We start from the raw sequence: 20693 nt of genomic DNA on the forward strand, positions 1-20693 counted from the left end.
TATAGTTCTTTGTTGCAGTATATTTGATCTAGTTGCTATATTTGTCAGAGCCCATCATCTTACATCAAGATTTAGCCAATAAATCATACACAACTTACCTTTTTCTTCACAAATTTATCCCAATAGTTGTCTGGGAAAGTACTGTAAAATAATTAGAACACAAAAAAAAACATTGGAAAACTATCCTTAAATCTATTCTATTAAAATTAAAATTACACTTTTGATACACATATCTACTTAATTATTATTTGATATCCCATAAAAATATTACTTACATGAGTATTAATTTCTTTCAGTGAAGTATGAACAATATTCTTTCGTACAAAACACAGGATTTAGGAAGACAACTATTGTGGGATGTATTTCAAAATAAGCTGAACAACCAATGGCTGGCAGCTTTGGGCTATTCAAATTGAAATCCACACTCCCATTGTGGACAATTCCAGATCCAACTTTTTTTCTCATTGAGGCCAAATTGCGTAAAATTTAATTAGATTTCGTAAATTTCAACTTGAATTTAACATAAAACTAGCAAAACTTTCCAATTGAATTAAACATAAGGTGCAACTAGAATTGAGATGGCAGGAAATGTTTCCACAAAGGGTGTTTGGATTTAAAATGGAAAAGTCCTTTGTGGTCAGACTGGTACAAGTGCAAATTGACAAGCCTGTTTGGCTGATATAGCAATTTAGCATGGTCAATAAGACACACACGGGTAAAAGTTGCTGTCCGTCAGTTTGGTAATAATTACTGCTTACATGTACTACCCCGACTGGTTAGTATTCAAAAAGGTACAACCTTGCAACTAGCAATTCAGCATCGAAGTGGTTACGTAATTCTCTTGGTTACCGGATCACGCTACTTTGGTATGCCTTCGAGTGCCATATACTTTATGTGGTGTTCATTTCGATCGTGGTTCATTACTCTAGCGCGTGATCCCGTTGACATAGTAACATTACGTAACTTCGATACTGAATATTTTCTTGCTCACTTCAGTACATGATTAAGCTCACCTTGTACTGATAGCTAATCTATCCCATTGATTTCTGAAGTCATCTTTGGATGGTTCCTCAACAACCCACATGCCATCAAACTCAGCATTCCTAGCTATTTCTTTTTCACGTTTGAAAATGGCCAAGGGTACCTATAATGAGAAAAAAAACAATCAACAATCACAATAGATGTTTCAAATCTAGTAATAACTCAGTTAGCGTACATAACAAGTTTTTTACTTTCATTTTTTCCAAATGGTTGAAATGCCAGAAAACATGGTCAATAAACCGGCTCTTCATGTCCTTTAAATCCATACCCTATTTGCTGACCTCATGTCTATTAAATTCATACCATAAAAGCTAACTTGTACTGAAATGTCCCGTATACCCTTTTTTTTTCCACAATAGCATGAAATTGGTGCCCTAAACATGGTCCACAACGATGTGTGAACAAAAGTATCCTTTCCCGCGGATTTTTGCTCAATTTATTCTGAGTGGCCCCCCGGGCTTTGCCCAAAGTCAGAAAATTGGTGGAGCTGAATTCAAATCAACTCCAGAGTGTTGCCGCTCATAACGTGTGGCACAAGATACAAGCAACAACACTGCCTTTCATAGACATGCTGCCGCCGATAAGTGGAATGCTGCTTGTTGTGTGCCACAGTTATCTGCAAGCGGCATACTGTTCAGCAGCATGACACTAAGAAACCAGCATTAGGATGTCATATCTGTAGACTCATCGATTGTGGAACTTCTTCAAGATATTGAATAATTTTGCTTACAAACTGATCAATTCCTTTACATAGCAATAGCATAAATATCTAGATTCTGTAGAAAGATCACCCACCTTGAGAGCACAATAAGATATCATCATGGACAAGGACACCAGAGTATGAATGATGCGTAATAGATTGAGAGATTGATCCAGAAGAGGGATACCATCCTGTAATGTGACATATTCAGCATCCTCCTCCTCCTCTTCACCACCCAGTGTAGCATTGATGTCTCCCAATGGTGGTTCATCTGATGGGGCTTCTTCTTCATCATCACTTACAGCTGCAGCATATGATGCAACCTGGGCAAGACAAGAAGTTGAGAGTAATGCCATGTTGGATTTGGCAATAACAGGTTGGAAATGCCCCCAGCTAACCTATAATTTGGTTCACTTCAAGTTCGGTAGTGACCGCAATGCTTTTTCGCGATTATACCATAGCGCGCACACTTTATGTGATTAACTTGACGCTTGATTCACTGCTTAGGCCAACGAAATATGCACATATGTCACTACCAAACTTGAGGTGAACCAAATTATAATCTCGCTGGTGTATACACACACCTAAAAGGGCAATTTGTTCATATGATAGCGATGCAATCGTGCATCACACACTTATGGCCTGCTGAGCCATTCTCAACAGCTCTCAACTTGAGACAAGACACATTACAGTTATCCCTATGAAGCAAATAATAACAGGATTGGCAAAAATTGTAACACATTTCTATGCAATGTTGGTACAATATTGTACTTTATTGGATGCATTGTCTTTCTTAATGTGAAGCTTGAAATGAACCGAATCACTGTCTCTGGATAATATGGGCAACTCTTTTGTAAAGGTTAGTGATTAACAATTAGGCTACTTGGTGAAATTTGAAGCACCTTAAATCATAAATCATTTTCACTTGACTGAGCATTTTGCCCTGTTTGTTTGCATAATTTGAAAAGCAATTTCTATTTTGAATACTGATATATTGATTATTTAATGGGCAAAAACAATGTCCAACTTCTATTGACTTATAAATGCAGACCAATATTAAAGGGATTGAATTTAAGGTATTATGTAAACATGGGGTGTTTCAGATGTAGGTAGGTATAACATCTGCCTGTAACCACTGAAAGTGAAATTTCATTAAAAATACCAACAAAAGCATTTTCCACTCTGATGTGGCAGTGACGTCAGTGTGCATTTCATTGGACAAAGCTACAAATCGCTAGTGTTTGCTAAAAGCTGTGGCGTGCACACGCTGAAAGATGCCGCATAGATCTGTGCACAAAGCAGCCGTCTCAATGCTTTGATGTCACTGCCACATCAGGGTGGAAAATGCTTTAGAGGCAGAAAGCTGCAACTAAAATGTCTACAGAAAACAAAAGACAATAACTGAGCCACCACCGACAATGCATAGAATAAAATGAAACACCATCAGAGTATCACTGTACAGCAGTAAACCACATTCTCTGAACGCAAAATAGCAGTCCTTGCCCTTACTGTGCAACAATTTGCCTGACAACTTACACACATAGTTTGATCAGATCAGCTCGTAATCGGCAGGAATTATTGGGCTTTTACCACTACGCAGAAAAGTAGACCCATGCATGCTAAGTGATATAGTTCACCTGTCTGGTATATATTGTGCGTATTAAAGAAAGTAGACTAAGTATAGGACTTGAATTAATAATTTGGGATGCTTCTGCATGGAGAGATGTCACAAGACAATTCTCGAAATAAAATAATATTGATATTAATCTGTGATGTTATAAGATCCGCTGATTACAAGCTGATCAAACTATATAGCCCTTACCCTCACTCTGATAAAATGCAACAAAGTTCCTAATACACCAAACACAATTTTCCCAAGAAAATACATACATTATCACTGCTCTGATCAAACTGTGCAACAATCTTCTCTTCACCCTTAAAGTGCAATAATGTTCCCAGCTAAACCGGGGGCTCAATCCAAATGACCATTCAGGGAAATGACGCAAACATGGTAGCACTTTGTGGTGCCTATTGGTATGCCAATGACCCTTTTTTCTAGGCCAATTTTGGTATATTGATGGGACCTTTTTTCCAAAGTAGCCATTTTTTTCAAAATTTTTGGGAAAAGTTGTAAAAAATATGTGTTCAATTTGGCTGAAAATTGACATTTGGTATACTGATAGGTCCAAATTTCTTGAAAAATGGATATATTGATGAGTCAACTTTCAATCAGGAGGTACACCCCTACCCAAACCACACTTGAGTACCACCCGGGAGCAAAACAAACACTAACAGTTTTTCAGAAAAAAAATTGAGTGGCGCAATTATTGTCCATCAAGAGGACTTTGAACTTGTACAATGGGATACACCAGTTGAAATCCATACACACGCATTAAAGACAGAGGGTGTATGGATGGATTTCAACTACAATCAAGGAAATAAATGTTGGCACACTCTGGCATACTAAATGTAAATCATCACCCCTCTCCCCCAGTTCAATGTTAATGAAAGCACTTTTTCCATTGGGCTCTCCAGTCTCCCCACCATTGATTGAGGGGGAACGGGGGAGGGAAGGGGAAAGGAGAAGGTTTGTACTTCTCATCAAACATAGTTATACCAATTTCACTGAACTATCAGAGCGGCAATGAAGAGTTCCAACATATTGTCAAGGTGTGCCAACTATTAATTTCATTGATTGTAGAATAGCCCAATCTCAGGATGTCCTGATCTCATTATGCAACAAAATTCTGAACAAATTAATAACAACATTGCAGCCCTCAACCTTACTTGGCAACACTTTAAAAATCACAACCCAGCCAGTCCCTAACAAAACAACAGTAATGATGAAGTAATAAGAAATATATAATAAGAAAGAATATACAAGGTGTCCCATAAAAAGGTTACATGTAGAAAATGAAGTGCATTTTGTGATAGTACAACATAACAATGTCATTTTTTCGGATACCATTTATTCATCATTCTTGTAATTGTCTGTTAAGTTTCAACTCTGTATCTTAAAGGAAACTTGACTTATGAGCGCAAGATGACAGGGGTGTCAAGAGTGGCTAACCATCAAAATATCGCACAACAAAAGTCGAACAGAGACACACCTTTGTCTTCATATATTTTATTTATTACCTTTTCTTTTTCTCCTATTTTTTCCATGGTTTAACTTATTGCACAAAAGAAAATCTTTTGCATTTATTAGGCTTTGTTCGGTTTTTGTTCTGTGTTGTATACAATAATTGAATATTGCAAATTTCTGACTTAACAGAACGAGTTTAATTCTTTGTTCATCAGAATAAAATACTGCATATGCCATGCTATGGCTGGACCTAGCCAAATGCACGGTGTCTGTGATGGTAATGAACCTTGTGTTGCATTTTGTCACATAAACGGCTTGTTCAGGAATGTGTAGAATGCAGATTAAGTATGAAAGTTGTGAACTTGACATTCACAGGGGTACTATAATTAAAGACCGAGATAAAAAGAATTGATTGCGTCTGATGTCACTGTCAATTACGATCCTTGATTGGTTAATAGCGCGTAAAAGGAAGACCGATCTATCTGGTGCTGATCGGAGAAAAGGAACAGCAGCAAATGGCGAAAAAATTACGTATTTTTCAAGGCAAAAAGCAGCTTTTCTAGGCATTGTTGACATGGTGCCTTCGCCAAAGAAAGTTTCCTACTATAAAGACCTAACTTTTGAGATTGTTTGCATGTTTCAAAGTGCAAAATTAACAATAAGGCGACCGGTTATACGGCCGGGTTCAGCAAGTCATCATCACGACATTTGTAAACAAACCGTGCCCGAGTTTGATTGACAGATGACGTCAGACGCGATAAATTCTTTTTATCTTTGTCTTTAATCATAGTAGAGGGTACATAGATTATGTCATAAAAAGTACATTTATATTTATTAACATTAACTTAGATTATTTTCAAAAATCTACATGTAACCTTTTTTTGGGACACCCGGTATGTAATATGAAAGGAAATATATAATAAGAAAGAAAATGTGAAAGAGCAATATTAATAGGCTGGAAGGAATGTACACTTTTCTAATCACCATAATACCACTCTTTCATACAAACATATGTATACACATACCCTTATTGTCTGTTGGTAACAAGAAAAAGAAAAGGAATTCAAAATAAAAACAGTGATTAAAAATTTGGCAAGAGATTAGACTAAATGGTTAGGAATCTGTTGTGTTGGTGTATCACTCATGGAGGGCAAAATAATGTACATGTCTTTCAGATTGATCTACCGGAGAATTCACTCTACAAGCATATATGCCACTAATGAGTGTTTTTTGATGAAACATGACAAGCAAACACCCTCCACATTAACATTACAATAGATTGATCTTGCAATAATACATGTTTGTACAGCTGCCTGTATCAGTAATATAGTTGCTCAACCTCCCAAGTAATGTTTTTGGGAGGTGTCTGCCTTTCATCTCTTTCATCAAAAAGCACTCATTTAGAGGTATGCTTGAAAATGGAATTCTACAGTATACTATTCCAGTTGAAATCTATACTAATCTATACTCTACACAATAGACTATTCTAAAGTGTAATTTTTGCAACATAGCTATTCTAATGTTCAGAATGCATATTAGATTACGTACAAAATAATATATTTAAAGAATTCTACATTCAGAAAGTTTACATCAACAAATTCAGCAATAATATCATAATAACTATAAAAATGTGATAATTACAATCTCTCACTCTTTCAATGGCTTACCTTGAAAAATAGGAGACCAAAGTTCAAGGCAAAGGCAAATATCAGGGCTAGGTATTTGATGTTGTAGAAATTACGAGCAAAGAAACTCTGTGAAAGGAATATAAAACCAATATTATGGAATTAGCAGATGACATCACATATTTAATTATTTTTACACAAAATATGTAAACAATAGTAGGAATAAGTCTTTTCAACTTCCAAAATGGTTACTGTCTTACCAGGAATGCCTGTTTGAATTTGAGCCTGATTGGCTACTTACCAGGAATGCCTGTTTGAATTTGATATTGATTGGTTCCAATTCCTCCTCTTCTTCTTCCTCCTTGTTTGCCACCAAACCCAACTCATGAGCCATGAATAGATTGGGGAATACTGTGCTGTTCCTACGAGTACCTCCATTGGGGATAGCAGAACCATTCTGAAACAACCAAATATCATTTATGCATTACAAAGATGTTAAGAGGGTACTGCATAGAAACAGACAACTTGCTGTACCTATGCAAAGGTGATATGTTGTTGTTAGTGAAGCCATTGTTTCACTTTTTTAAGTTTTTCAAACCTATGGGGCACTGAAATCTACCCCGGGATGTCACAGACCCTCATTACATTTATGCTGCTTCCCCTTTTTTATGCCTGCGTGGAGTGAAACAAAACAAGATCCAACATCTTGTCAAAGAAAGCTATACAGCTTTAATTGAAGTTGCAACCCTGCTAATAATCACTTGGCATACACTTTATATACATACCATTCCTATTGTATCAGGCTTTAGTGAGTCTGGTGTCTCGGTTCCAGGAGTATCTGGCATGAGATGATCATCATCTCCTAAATCAAAACTGGCAGATGGTGTGTAAGCTTTCTTCTTCTTATGCTTCATACGCATCTTGTAGCCTTCTGAGCCACCATTCTTATCAGCCGATAAGATGTCAATACCAAATGCTGTCACTGGAGCCCTGGTAATGAGTTTGAACAGTTACACAAGTGTCACTTTACATGATTTACAAAAACTGAGATCCATTTTGCTAAAAATTACTCAACAGTTACACTACAACTTTTTGTGGGAAATAAAAGAATTGATATTTCAAAAAATAAGATTGAGACTGTAAATTTGCCATTTTATAGCATCATTTTGATGAAAACTCCCATCACAATTGGACGTCCAGTTCAGGGCCTTTATAGATAGAAATGCTCAGAATAAAATAAAAAGGGAAGTATTATTGGCTGTATCTCAAACACAATGTTAGCAACAAACAACTCGTTTAGCTTGGATCACATCACGCACATACCAATCTCTTTGTTGAAAAAGATGTTTCCATTTATGCATGAGAAACCTATAAAACACAAACATATTTTAGAGGCACCTTTTTTACCCAATTAATACAAGATAACATGTGACATGATCAAGGGGAATGAGTTGGATGTCGCTAATATTGTTTTTGAGATATTGGCAAAAACAGTCATCAAATTCTTTTGTTTTATATTGTTTTCAGCCATTGATAAATTCCTCATAACTCGGTAACCAGTTGTCCGATTTTGATGGGGTTTGCATCAAAATGTAGCATTCATGAACTGCCAGAACAAGATGTAAAAATCTTCTCATTGAAAATTGCTGACATGTGACTCATTCCCTTGATCATGTCACATATGTAGCAATTTTTCCATTTATTGAATAACATGTGACATGATCAAGGGGAATGAGTTGGATGTCGCTAATATTGTTTTTGAGATATTGGCAAAAACAGTCATCAAATTCTTTTGTTTTATATTGTTTTCAGCCATTGATAAATTCCTCATAACTCGGTAACCAGTTGTCCGATTTTGATGGGGTTTGCATCAAAATGTAGCATTCATGAACTGCCAGAACAAGATGTAAAAATCTTCTCATTGAAAATTGCTGACATGTGACTCATTCCCCTTGATCATGTCACATATGTAGCAATTTTTTCCATTTATTGAATAACATGTGACATGATCAAGGGGAATGAGTTGGATGTCGCTAATATTGTTTTTGAGATATTGGCAAAAACAGTCATCAAATTCTTTTGTTTTATATTGTTTTCAGCCATTGATAAATTCCTCATAACTCGGTAACCAGTTGTCCGATTTTGATGGGGTTTGCATCAAAATGTAGCATTCATGAACTGCCAGAACAAGATGTAAAAATCTTCTCATTGAAAATTGCTGACATGTGACTCATTCCCCTTGATCATGTCACATATGTAGCAATTTTTTCCATTTATTGAATCCTTAAGGGCCTTGCATGAAATTAAAAATGTTCAGTGGAATACAGATTCAAAGTTTACACTGTAACAGGCTGGACACATAATCAAATCAAACCATAATGATATCTCCTAAAAATGTGTAGTTCAATGGCTAACAATGAGCAATTGCTGATGGTCAAGTGATTTTTTCAACACAAGAGGTAACCGTGGTAACAAAAACCTCAATGGTCAAGTTTTGGCGATCAATTGCGCATAAATCTGATTTAAAATGGATCATGTTTTAACATGAGGAAGAACCATGGGAATGATTATCTGATGGGAATTTGTGGTGATCTTCACTACAGCATAAATCTGGTTTCACAAAAGGCTGTGTGGTTATCTTACTGTTGAAACATGAATGCTTCTAAATAGTTATGTGAATACTTTTGTGCATTATCTATTTGCCCTGGCAAACACGGTTTGGAAAGGGGAGTATGAAATGAGCTCCAGTGTATGTCTGTGTGTATGATGTCTGTGTGTGCAAAAAATGTCATCCCTTGGGAAAAAATGTTAACCCTTGACTTGGACACAATGACCCTTGGGTACAATGACATGTGCAATATAAGCAGGTGGGAGGTCAAAGGTCATCTAAGGGTTATTTGATGTCATTTTACAATTTTTTCCCATTTGTTTCAGATTTGTTTTATTTATCTTTTTTAAGAATCACAAAAGCCTCTGAAAGGGGTATTCCAGGTTTAATTACCCCCAATATTTGTTTTGTTTGTTTAAATTCTCTAATCTGGTAATTTGGTAGGGATACATTTTTGCACCACATAATCTACTAATCTACTTGTTGATGATTAAAATGAATGAGTTGATGATGATTTATGAAATCAGTAAGATGTATGGAACTGTTACAATTATTTCAACAAATTTGTTGAATAAACTGAAAATGAATACATGTACGTTACCTGATAAACAAAAGTGTCACATAACTCATGAAGTTACAATATTTATTAACAAAATGGAATAAACCAAAATGATTACAGTACAATTATTGAATTACTTAACTGAATTTATCATTTGTAACTTTTGACTTCAAATATGCACAGGAAGTGCTCACATTTATCACAATTATCAAAACCACAGTATAATTTTTAGTTTCAGATGTATTGCAATAAATTTAGCTCCTTATGTGTTGCACATCTTCAATGATATCAAAAACAATTATGATAATAAAAAACATCCCATAATAATCACCTTGCTGATATTGGTAACCCAGGAGGGTAACCCCCGTGTCCTGCAGCCATTCCAGCAGCTTGTCTACGAGCCACTGTAGGTACATGTAAGGTTTTCTGTAAGCTGCCTGTGATCTCGCGTGCGTCCTCTAGAATACGACTGCCAAGGAGTAGTCCCACTAACTTACTGGAGGGAGGAACCCAATTAATGAAACAAAAAACAAATAAAGCTAGAATAATAAATTTTGAAAATAAATTTAGAACAACTTACAGGGTTTTATTTCTTACAGATACAGTATCACATTTTATGCAAAATTAAGAAAATAGAACATATTTTAAAATAAGCACACTTACATAGGAAAATAGTAGCATTAATATACTTTAAAGATTGTAGGAAATATGCGCAAGATATTTACATGCAGAGGTAATTTGCTAAATCATTCAATTCTGAAATACCAGAGATGTGTATTGCCATTCCATTATATAGAGTTACTTGCAATTGAAATCCATTCTGCAAGTTCATGCATTCATCTTATTGATGGTTTATGTAGCAGGCCAAGGAAATGTGAAAGGGCAGCCAAACATACCAATTAATTTACAGTTATTAAATCCTTGTTTTAGCTCATTAAAAAAAGTAAATGAAATGCATTTCACAATGTGGTTGACAAAGTGCTATATGCAGATTAGCATTGTGGGTGATAGCATGATATGCACATAATGGTTTTAAAATAACCAGTTGGTGCTGCCAGTAGCAACTGGGTGGGCAGCAGCTCAAGCACGTACATACTTTTTCATCACTTGATTGAATTGATTGAAGTACTGGATGAAGCATTGAAGTATGCACTAAAGCTGAATTTATACTCGATTGCCGAGCGATTGCGATGCACCGCTTTAGAAAGCGATAGGCAATCGCCACATTTTGGAATGCATTGCTTGTTGCTTTTATATTTATACTTATAAAGGCGATCAATTGCAGACGACAATTAAAATATTCAGAAGGCCACAAAATGCATTTTTACAACATCCATTGCTGTCAATAATTATTGGTTTGAATTAATTCATCTCCAAAAGTTAATCATCAAGAAAGGTAAATTAATTAGCAAAATAAAAGATCCAGTTGATAGGAAATGATTGGTTGATGCATTCATGTGACAAGCGACATTTCTTCAACTTGCAAAAGCGACGTCACTTTTGCCTCATGATTTGTATCGATTGATTGCATTGATGCTCTGAAAATGGAAGTAAACACTTGAGCATGCACGAGAATCACTTTTCTGTAAAAGCGATCGCGTAGAAATTCAGCTTAAGAGTCTGAGATGGATGCAGAGTGCAGCGTGATATGTTAGAACATGGTTGCTGTAAATTGACATGACTTGGGTTTGCTTATGGTAAGCTTAGGGTTAAGGTTACAGTGAGAATTAGGGTTATGGTTAGAGTTTGAGTTAGAATTAGGGTTAGAATATGCAGAGATTTTTGTCATTGAGAATAGCACTCAGTTAATCCCAATCTCAGAAAAAAAAAAATCAATGAAACAAATCTCAATCATAATACTTTAGTTTCACTTAACTGGGAAGAAAAGTCAAAAATCCATAGTCAATCAATTAAATTTGAGAGAAATGGACCTTAAACATGTATTTAAGGGCATTTTTTGTTTGTACATGTATGTTAGGACACTCAAGTCTTTGTGCCATACTATCTTTAGTATATACCTTGCAAATTTTGGCAAACATGTTTTCTATTCTTTTTCTAAAATAAAGATTAAGAAGATGACGAATACTTTGGCCTAAAATCAAGATTCTGAATGCTTAGACTTGTGCCAAATTAAGTCTGTGCACTTAGTGAATGTGATTGAAAGTAAACATAAAAGGTGATTTTAACAAAACAAAATATTGTTTTAACTCAAAATATTTAGTGCTGCATTTTTTTTCCATCAGGCATAGGCTCAAATGCTATCCTTGTCTTGCTCCTCAATTTAATATCGCATTGACCCAAAGCATAACGATTACCGACTTGTCAAACTCTAAAGAAATAAATATTTAATAAGTGTATACAATATTTCACTTACACTATCAATGTGAATATAAATGACACAAACTTCCAACAGATGGCAAAGAAGAGCTTGATGATGCCAAAGAAAATACCAAAGAGGGACACAGATCTCAGTTTCTTCACATTGAGTCCACTGAACACACCGGATAAATTCTTCCTGATGTTGGATGGTTGTAATGACTTCAAGAACCATACTACCCAGTTCCTGTAAAGAAGCACAATATCATATTATTCCTAAGTAATTTCTATTACAGTCAATGAGATTAGACCCAAAGAGTATACCTACTCTGCTATGTTTGCGTGTCACTAATTAGAGGTTAATTACTGTGCATCGGTTATTTAGAGGGCATTGTGAAAAATCTAAAGATTTTGCCTTTGGAACCAAGGAATATTTCGAGGTCCAAAGCAAAATGTTTAGATTTTTCTCAATGTCGACAAATTACCAATGCAAAGTTATTAACCTCATTCATAACTCAAACTTTCATCTCCTCACTTTACAAAATAACACAAAATTTTCCTCAAAAGTTTGTAAAAATAAACAAGTTTTTACACTTTGCTTTTCCAAAAATCGATCCACTGAACACACCAGACAGCTCCATGTGCATGTCATACACCCTCTAAGAAAGATTCAACCTGAATCTTCCACAGATGGAGCATGAGTTTTAAACAGACTTGCTAAATTTGAAATTCATAATGGCTCACTCATGATTACTTACTGTGAGTCTTTGCCACCAAATGCAAACATACTAGCTATACTCTCTGTTAATCCTCCACCTGTCTCACTGATATGGGTTGCATGTTGCATCTGTAAAGGGTAAAATATGTTACAATCAATGCAAAAACACCTGTTCTAAAATGAGTCAAAACATAACACTTAATATTCCTTATCCACCCATTCATTAAAACTGCATAATTGCAAAAAATGTCTCTTGAAATAAGCAGAGAAGCACCAAAAGACTCTTCTGTGTTCAAGAAGAGCAGTAGCATAGCAATCAAAAATGGTATTCTTGATATATGGGGTAGACAGGATTCATAGAAAAACAACTATTTTTATAGATTACGTTCCCAACCTCTCTGTTTGTTAGTTTATGTGGGACAATGAATAGGCCCAAAAAGAAATGTGTGATGTGTCATTTCATTCTTATATTATGCAGGCTTTTTTAATAGAAAAGAAAATATTTTGATGAGATATTTGATATGTCCCTTGTAATAATAACAATCCATACACACCTCAAATATGGTGTCCTCACAGAAGTTGACAAAGTCTTCCAGTTTCTCTTTCTCACCACCTTCATTGATAGCCTCATGGATGAACTGGTGCTTGGATTCCTGTGTACATGATAAAGTGAATAAATGTATTGTAGGCCTTGAATAAGAACCAAACACTTTGACTGCGCCTTGTTTGTGTCACTTGCCATATTTATTAATGCCACAGGGATGTTGCATTTTTTTTAAAGGGGTGTTTATTAGACATGAATTTTCAATGAAAATTCATGATTATGGATAGAATAATTGGTTGACATTTTGACTTTCTGTTTTCAACTGTTACTGTTGAAGTTACTTTCAACAAAATCATTGAAACTCAGAGTGTATTCAATCTTGATCTGAATATAGTTTATTTTGACCCTTCCCTTTATTTTTATCAAAGTAAGCTACTTTCTTCTTATTCTTCCTGTGCATGTCCTTAAAAACATTGATGCACCTCAAGCCCGGTAATGGCCACCCCAGCCACGGTTTTCAATCTCAATAATGAAGTTACCTTGATTTGTGGTTTCTCCCACTGAGTTCTGTATGATTCCTTGATTTCAAAGTACACCCTCTCTATACGATTAGCACTACCTGTAAACACAATGAAGTAGATACAATGTAAGTATATAAACTCAACCCAAATCAGACAGCAAGAACATCTGGTAATTGAAGCAAAGATGATTATGAGATAACAGACAATATTCTTGTATAGATCAAATTATTTGATACTCACTCAAAAATGCTGCATTTGCTGTAACTATTATGAGATTTGGAACCAACTTTGCATGGAGTTGTCAAAGTTGGGAAACTTCAGATTTGATCATTAGTCAGTGTGATCTAAAATTGTCAGTATCAAGCCACAGCAACTTGGCTGCAGCAAGAACTTTGAAGTAACTTAAGATTTACTTAAATGCTGTTAATGCACCAAATTGAGTGTATTTAGCAGCAATTGCCAAATTGGGTGAAAAGTATTAAGTTACCAAACTTCTGCTAGCAGCATCAAAGATCACTCTTGAATAGTGCAAATTCCTTCGTATTAAAAAGTATTGTTTTCCAGTACTCCGAAAGAACATAGTATGCCTGAATGGCCACAAATGCATCAACATGATGCAACAAAGGCTGCCACACCCTGAAGATTGCCCTATACAAGCTGTGGCAGATTTTTTGAGGTGCAATAAGCAGCAAGTTCCAAGTAGCCTATACCAGTAGCTTAAATGTGGTACTAGCATCACTGTCATGGCATCAGTAGCTATGCATTTTGCAAATGATATAATAAACAACTTTTGTTTTAGTCCTGCTTACCCATGATTTCAATCCGTCCCAGATAAGGTTCAAAATGAGTCAGCATGCTCTCTGACAGATCCAAGAATCTCTGCAGCCTACAAATAAAATAACAGTGTAGATTTAACAAAATAGCATAGTTGTACTGGGCTAATAATGGTATTCACAAAGAAACAATATTTACCTGTTTCTTCTCTGAAAAATAAAATCTGTCCACAATGAATGTGTCAAAATGTTTATTTATTTCCTTACCTTGTGTCATTGGGCATGTGGTCGGCTAAATTGGTGAGTAGTACAGCCAAGTTGAAACCTATTGACAAAAAAGAAAATAATAACACCATTAAGGCTATAATTATGTTTGTATACCTGAAACAACCAATTTTAATATCATTATGGCTTCACTGCAACCATTTTTTAAATCTCAAATTCTTATGTGCAGGGACCAGCCCCTCGATGCCGGCTGGCCACACATGAACTGTTAAGAAACAATATTCTTCTGGGCTAAATCAAGCACAAGTACCCCTGAACACATCATGCCTGCAGTGTGTCTGACCTCTATTTTTATAACTTGACCAATCTATCAAGGGCAGGTCTCACACCCTGTTTGTTCACTGACTCTGACTCAACTAAAACAACAAAATCGTATACGCAAGGTGCCTCCCCTTAAACAGTTCCGACCAAACAACACATGGAGGACACATCTACTCAACCAATCCAAGAGCAGTAGGGTTTAACAAGTCACTATCAAATTTTCTTATTGATGTCCTTTAAAACACATGTATTATTCTAGTTGACTACTCACCAATGTCCTGAGCAGGTCCATGGAATCTATCAGAGAACTCATTGAAGTCAATGCGTCCATCATTGTTTCTGTCTGCACACTTGAGTAAATAGTCAATCTCTTCACTGCAATAAGATGAAGTACAAAAAATGGGCATTAAATCACATAGAAATATTGAAGTTAGTTCTCAATTAATTCTGAGTTGAATGACTATTTAAACTTTACTTGCGGCATTAAATCAGTTGTCAACACCAAAATGTAAGTAAACATATTTATAATATATAATAGGAGTAGCTTAAAAGTGAAGGATTCTCATTAGGTATTTTTTCCAAGTGGAAAAGTGACGAAAAGGAAGATTAATAGCAGTATTTAAAAAAAATGAAGCTCCATTAAACTGTTTGTTGCAGTAAGTATCTGTTGGTACAGAAACATTGACTAAAATGTAAAATGTTATCCTACTTATGTTATTTCAGTCTTGTAGGGAAAGTTAGCACAAATATTGAAGATGTTTTGCTGGAAGTGGTCTCAAAGAACTGGGATATGATGGATTGATAGTCTTTGAAAGCTACAGCATGCTTAACTGGGGATCTTCTCAAAAAGAAATTGAGCATGATCTTAGGATATAAAGAATTTCCAGTGAGGCTGGGGGTCTTGATCACTGCTCATACCTACTATCAATGCCATCAGTGAGTGCCACCCAGTGGTTTGCTATAGATATCTAGTATGTGTACTTACGCTGTGTACATCTTTTGTGCTTCCATGGCTGATCTGAATTCTTTAGATGATATCCAGCCATCATTGTTAGTATCATATTCTTGGAAGGCATCTGATGAGGCTAGATCATCAAGTTTCAAGAACATGTCAAAGAATTTCAAGATGATCTATAAATGAAAAGAAACAAGCACAATGTATCTTGATAAGATAATGATATTATTATTTGTGCATACACACTCTGGCACTCTGGAATGAAATGATATTAAAAAGCCCTGGCATGCACTAAACATTCAGGTTCAAAGGGTATACAATGTTTTCAAAACATTCAAACATATTTGTTGAAAACTTAATGCAAAATATTCAAACAAAATATTATATAAGTCTTGCCATCATATTTAGCCAAATATATAAAAAATATTTTACAGTAACATTTGACAACATTTTAAATATGTTATTGTAGCATGTTTTCATACAAAATGTTTTAAAACTGAAATTGAATGGGGGAAATTGGTCTGTTGAGAGGAGGTAGTGGATACTTGGGATCAGGAGATGTGCTGTAAACTTATTGTATGGTTTTGTGTGTAATATGCCCAAGTGTTTCCCTGTAGTTATTATATCTGTAGGTTTATATGTCAAATCTGGTGTCAAAATAATTGAATGAATTTCTCTATGCAGAGATACCTTCACGTTTGCTGTCAGTTGCTGAAATAGTTTACAATGCAGTAGTTTAAAATGGTTAAGGGACTTTTGGAACTCCCTGTATATGTTCAAATTTTGAAAGTCTAAATTACACATTACACAAATTACAAATTACACATTATTATCTCTATGTTGTTTCCATCACACATACCTCTACATTTTGTTGTGATTCCACTAATGTGTCTATCATCTGCTTTCCAATAGTACCATGCATGACGTTGCCTATTTGGAATTTAACATTACAAAAATATCATAGAGTTAGTTAGGTGCATGATTCATCATCAAGGTTTTCTATAGATGTTGTTTTTATGTCACATCCTGTTCTTTTTCTGTCTTTCTGTATGGTACCCTTATACTATATTGTGTCTTGTCTCAAGATGAGAGTAACGCCATGTTGGATATCGTAGTGGTTGTGCATTTATGTGATTGTGTCACCAGCGCATGGACAAACCACACTTCTACACACGTTTATACACCCTGTGACATTAGATTAATTTGAAACTGCAACATTCAACATGTCGTTATTCTCAACTTGAGATGAGACAAACTATATTTGCTTTTATAATTCTCTCCTTTCTTTCACATCCTTCTCTCTCCCTCTCATTCTAGTCTCTATTATGTCCATCTATCTAACAATCCTTTTCCATCTTTCTTTGCCTGTCGCTCTGTCTCTGTCTATCTCTTCCTCCATGTTCTGTCTTTATCTTGTTTTCTCTGTTCTCTCCCTCTTCTCTCTCTCTCACACTAATGTCCACCCTCTCTGTCTCTCATGTCTGTGTGTGGTAGCTCTCTAATTCCATATATCTTATTATGATATAAACATATTCTGTAGTAAGCCTCATAACCTACCTTCTAGCATACTGAGCAACATAACCACCATGTCTTTCTGAAGATTGAGAAGCTGTCTCAATAGCTCCAATTGATTGACATCCTCGGATAGTTTCTTCTGTAGATGGGCGAATACATGTAGGAAACCCACAATGGCATCCCATAACCTACTGTGGGCTAAGGCAAGCTGATTACCTGAACAAGGTCCCTGAAATATAAATAAGGACAAATTTATAAATATTACTTTTTGACTGCAGAAAAGAACAGTTGAAACCATTTTGAACATCTTGAGACATGGGCAAAATGATAAATATGATATTGCCTAAGAAAAAAAAATGATGTCAGGGATAATGACAATTATCTATTTCAGCAATGCTGATGGATTGGTGCCAAGATAGCAGACCCGATTGGATTTTGGCATGTGATGTGATTGAAGAGTGCTGATTGGTTACAGAGGTTGAGGTGACATCACAATGTCGCAAAATCTAATCATGTATAGACATTTTACATCCTCCTGCTTAGGAGTTCTGTTAGGGTATTCCATATGCCTGCCGAATAGGGGAGAAACTGTGCATATTTCAAATATTCACCCATTCAGGTAACCCCATTTGAAATTCACACTCACTGTGTGGAAGATTAAGATCATGTCTTCCATAGGGGATGTACAGCTTGCAACTGGAATAGCCCATTATAACAAAACTCAATCTGCTGTCAAAGTGAAACCAGGATGTATCAGCTACTAATTAACAAAACTAATACTGTATTTAATTAGAAGGCTGATAAGACTGACCTGAATATACTCAGTGAGTGAGTTGAATACTTGAGCAGCAACTTTGAATGCCCTGGAGAAATTCTCTCGACCCTGTCAAGTAAAAATCAATACACAAATTTAAATTACAACAGGAAAATGTATAAGAGTAAAAAAAGTTTGTTTCCTGTAGGCCAAGTATTTTGTTTTGAGGAAGTCATTTTGATTTTTTTAATTGATAAGAGAAAAATATGACATTTTCAAGCAAAATATTTTGTAAAAAATGCCAACAGATTCTTTTTGATACACTTTGTTTCCACAATAAGAAACCAATACATCCAATGAAAATCAATCTATAATTATTCTTAAACTACTTTTCACTGATTTAACAATAAATATTTGTGGCTTAAGGCATAATTTAACACAAATCCTGACTCTTAAAAATGAAAAAAAAACCACATTTCTCACTTTATTTTTTCAGCCTTATAGTTAATTAGCAGTTTTTGTAAAGTGTCACCTATCTTGTTGGTTAAAACAAATGGATGTATGAGCGAGACAATGGCAAACTAATTCATACACTACCAGATGATAAGCTGTAGTTTATATCTTCTCAGGTGTATGAGCGATTAGTTTTTGAAATTTTGATTCTCAATAGTTTTCTGCTATTTCAATGTTGAATAAATTCTTACCTGTGTATCCACTACATCTTTGCCAGAATAGTGCCAGTAGAAATCACTGATAGATTCCTAGAAATCACAACAAAAACATCAAAAGTAATACAAAAATACATTCAGTTCAGTTCAGTTTTTATTTCATCAAATTCCATCCATCCATAATAATAATAATAATAATTATTAAAAGTAGTGGAAAATAAAGATATGGATACTGTTCTTGATCTGAACCTAAAATATTGCAATGATATCACACTTTTCTTACCTATTCATATGAAACAAAATTATTGGTACATGTAAATACAAAATAAAGTTAAAAAGCAAGCTTTTGTTAACTTTATATGCATAACAACAGCCCGTGCACTAAAGATAAAGATTTTGCCTTAGGTCTTTAAAAACTTGAAATAAAAACAAAATAGAGACAAATAAGACCAAACCAAAAATGAAATGTGATCCAACATCAAGACAGACAGACATGTATCTAGCAAACATTTACCTGCAACCTTAGTAAGTAATCAACAGTACAGATGATGATATTGACAGTGGTATGACTGCCTGTTTGGGTCCTCAAATAGTCTTGGAATTCTGTAAAAGATTCATTAAATGTTATAGATATTAGTATAGTTGTCGAGATATTATGCAATTAAGAATAAGTGACTTGTTCAAAACCTTTGTTGTAAAATACTAAAATGTATAAGGGCACATAAAAAGGGTTATTGGGTTATTCCTGCTGAAATCCATACACCCCCATGAAAACATGACCTTAATCTTAAACACACAGGGTATAGATTTAAAGTGGAATCACACATTCATGTAACCCAGTTGAAATGCACATTCCCTGTGTGGAAGATTAAGGGTGTATCTCCCATAAGGGGTGTATGGGTTTTAACAGGAATGGTGTTTTAAAGACACTGAGAATTGATGTGTGCATATTTCATGAAAACCTTCTTGCTGATACTTGATCTAATTACAACACATTTGCTTAAAATCCCGTTCAATAAATCGGTGAAATGTCCATATTTTGCATTTTATGTCCCATTTTTATGTAAAATCTATGCCATAAATTGCAGGGTATGGGCCAAAATTTCCTATAATTTCTTAATTTCTTCTAAAAACATATAGGGGATATGGGATTATATAACCTGTCATATGGGACTTTACTCGGATCAGTAAGTTACTTACCCAAGTTATGACCCTCACACAGCAGTTGTAAGAATCGGAAAAGAGCACATGTAAGAGGCGCATCATGTAATGCCTTTTCCCCTATACATCAATATAGAAAACAAAAATATATGTCAATTCACAATTTGCATTTTCATAATCAATACACCATTTCCCATATCTCCCATAATGCACTATTCAAGTGATGCTTCTGCATGCAATATTCTAAGTCCTTGTTTGAATTTTGGATTTCATGTAGTCATCAGAGAAGATATTTTACACTTCCCACAATGCATTTCTTATCTGTACCCATTTGTTATACGGTGCATCTCTGACCCATGTTACGCTGAATAGCAAATCAGTACTGGGAAGAAATGCATTGTGGGAAGTGTAAGATATCTTCTCTGTAGTCTGCCATCAAACCTGTTTGTGGAGACAAAAGAATGTGACCCAGTGAAAAGTGCATTGTGGAATGTAGAGGATAAATCTAAATTTCTTATTTATTTACTGAATTGACAGTTCATTACTAATTCATGAAGCGGTAAATTTTCCCTTTTGATCCATTACTTCCGACTTGTCATGGACA

The 20693-nt window shown here is 35.2% G+C and overlaps 1 protein-coding gene across 1 annotated transcript in view; it reads right to left on the reverse strand.

The window, feature by feature from the left end:
* LOC140152806 (ryanodine receptor 2-like) overlaps positions 1–20693 on the reverse strand; it is a 231522-nt gene that overhangs the window by 11663 nt on the left and 199166 nt on the right. Inside the window, 21 exon segments of the mRNA XM_072175306.1 lie at positions 99–141; positions 1014–1144; positions 1837–2064; positions 6494–6580; positions 6753–6908; positions 7237–7441; positions 9950–10114; positions 11993–12181; positions 12693–12781; positions 13207–13305; positions 13736–13815; positions 14527–14603; positions 14758–14815; positions 15308–15411; positions 16022–16167; positions 16851–16921; positions 17549–17735; positions 18318–18389; positions 18965–19021; positions 19443–19531; positions 20129–20209. Coding sequence (XP_072031407.1) covers positions 99–141; positions 1014–1144; positions 1837–2064; positions 6494–6580; positions 6753–6908; positions 7237–7441; positions 9950–10114; positions 11993–12181; positions 12693–12781; positions 13207–13305; positions 13736–13815; positions 14527–14603; positions 14758–14815; positions 15308–15411; positions 16022–16167; positions 16851–16921; positions 17549–17735; positions 18318–18389; positions 18965–19021; positions 19443–19531; positions 20129–20209 — 2414 coding nt within the window.

The sequence above is a fragment of the Amphiura filiformis genome, chromosome 5 (genome assembly GCF_039555335.1).
Source record: "Amphiura filiformis chromosome 5, Afil_fr2py, whole genome shotgun sequence".
Classification (NCBI taxonomy): Eukaryota; Metazoa; Echinodermata; class Ophiuroidea; order Amphilepidida; family Amphiuridae; genus Amphiura; species Amphiura filiformis.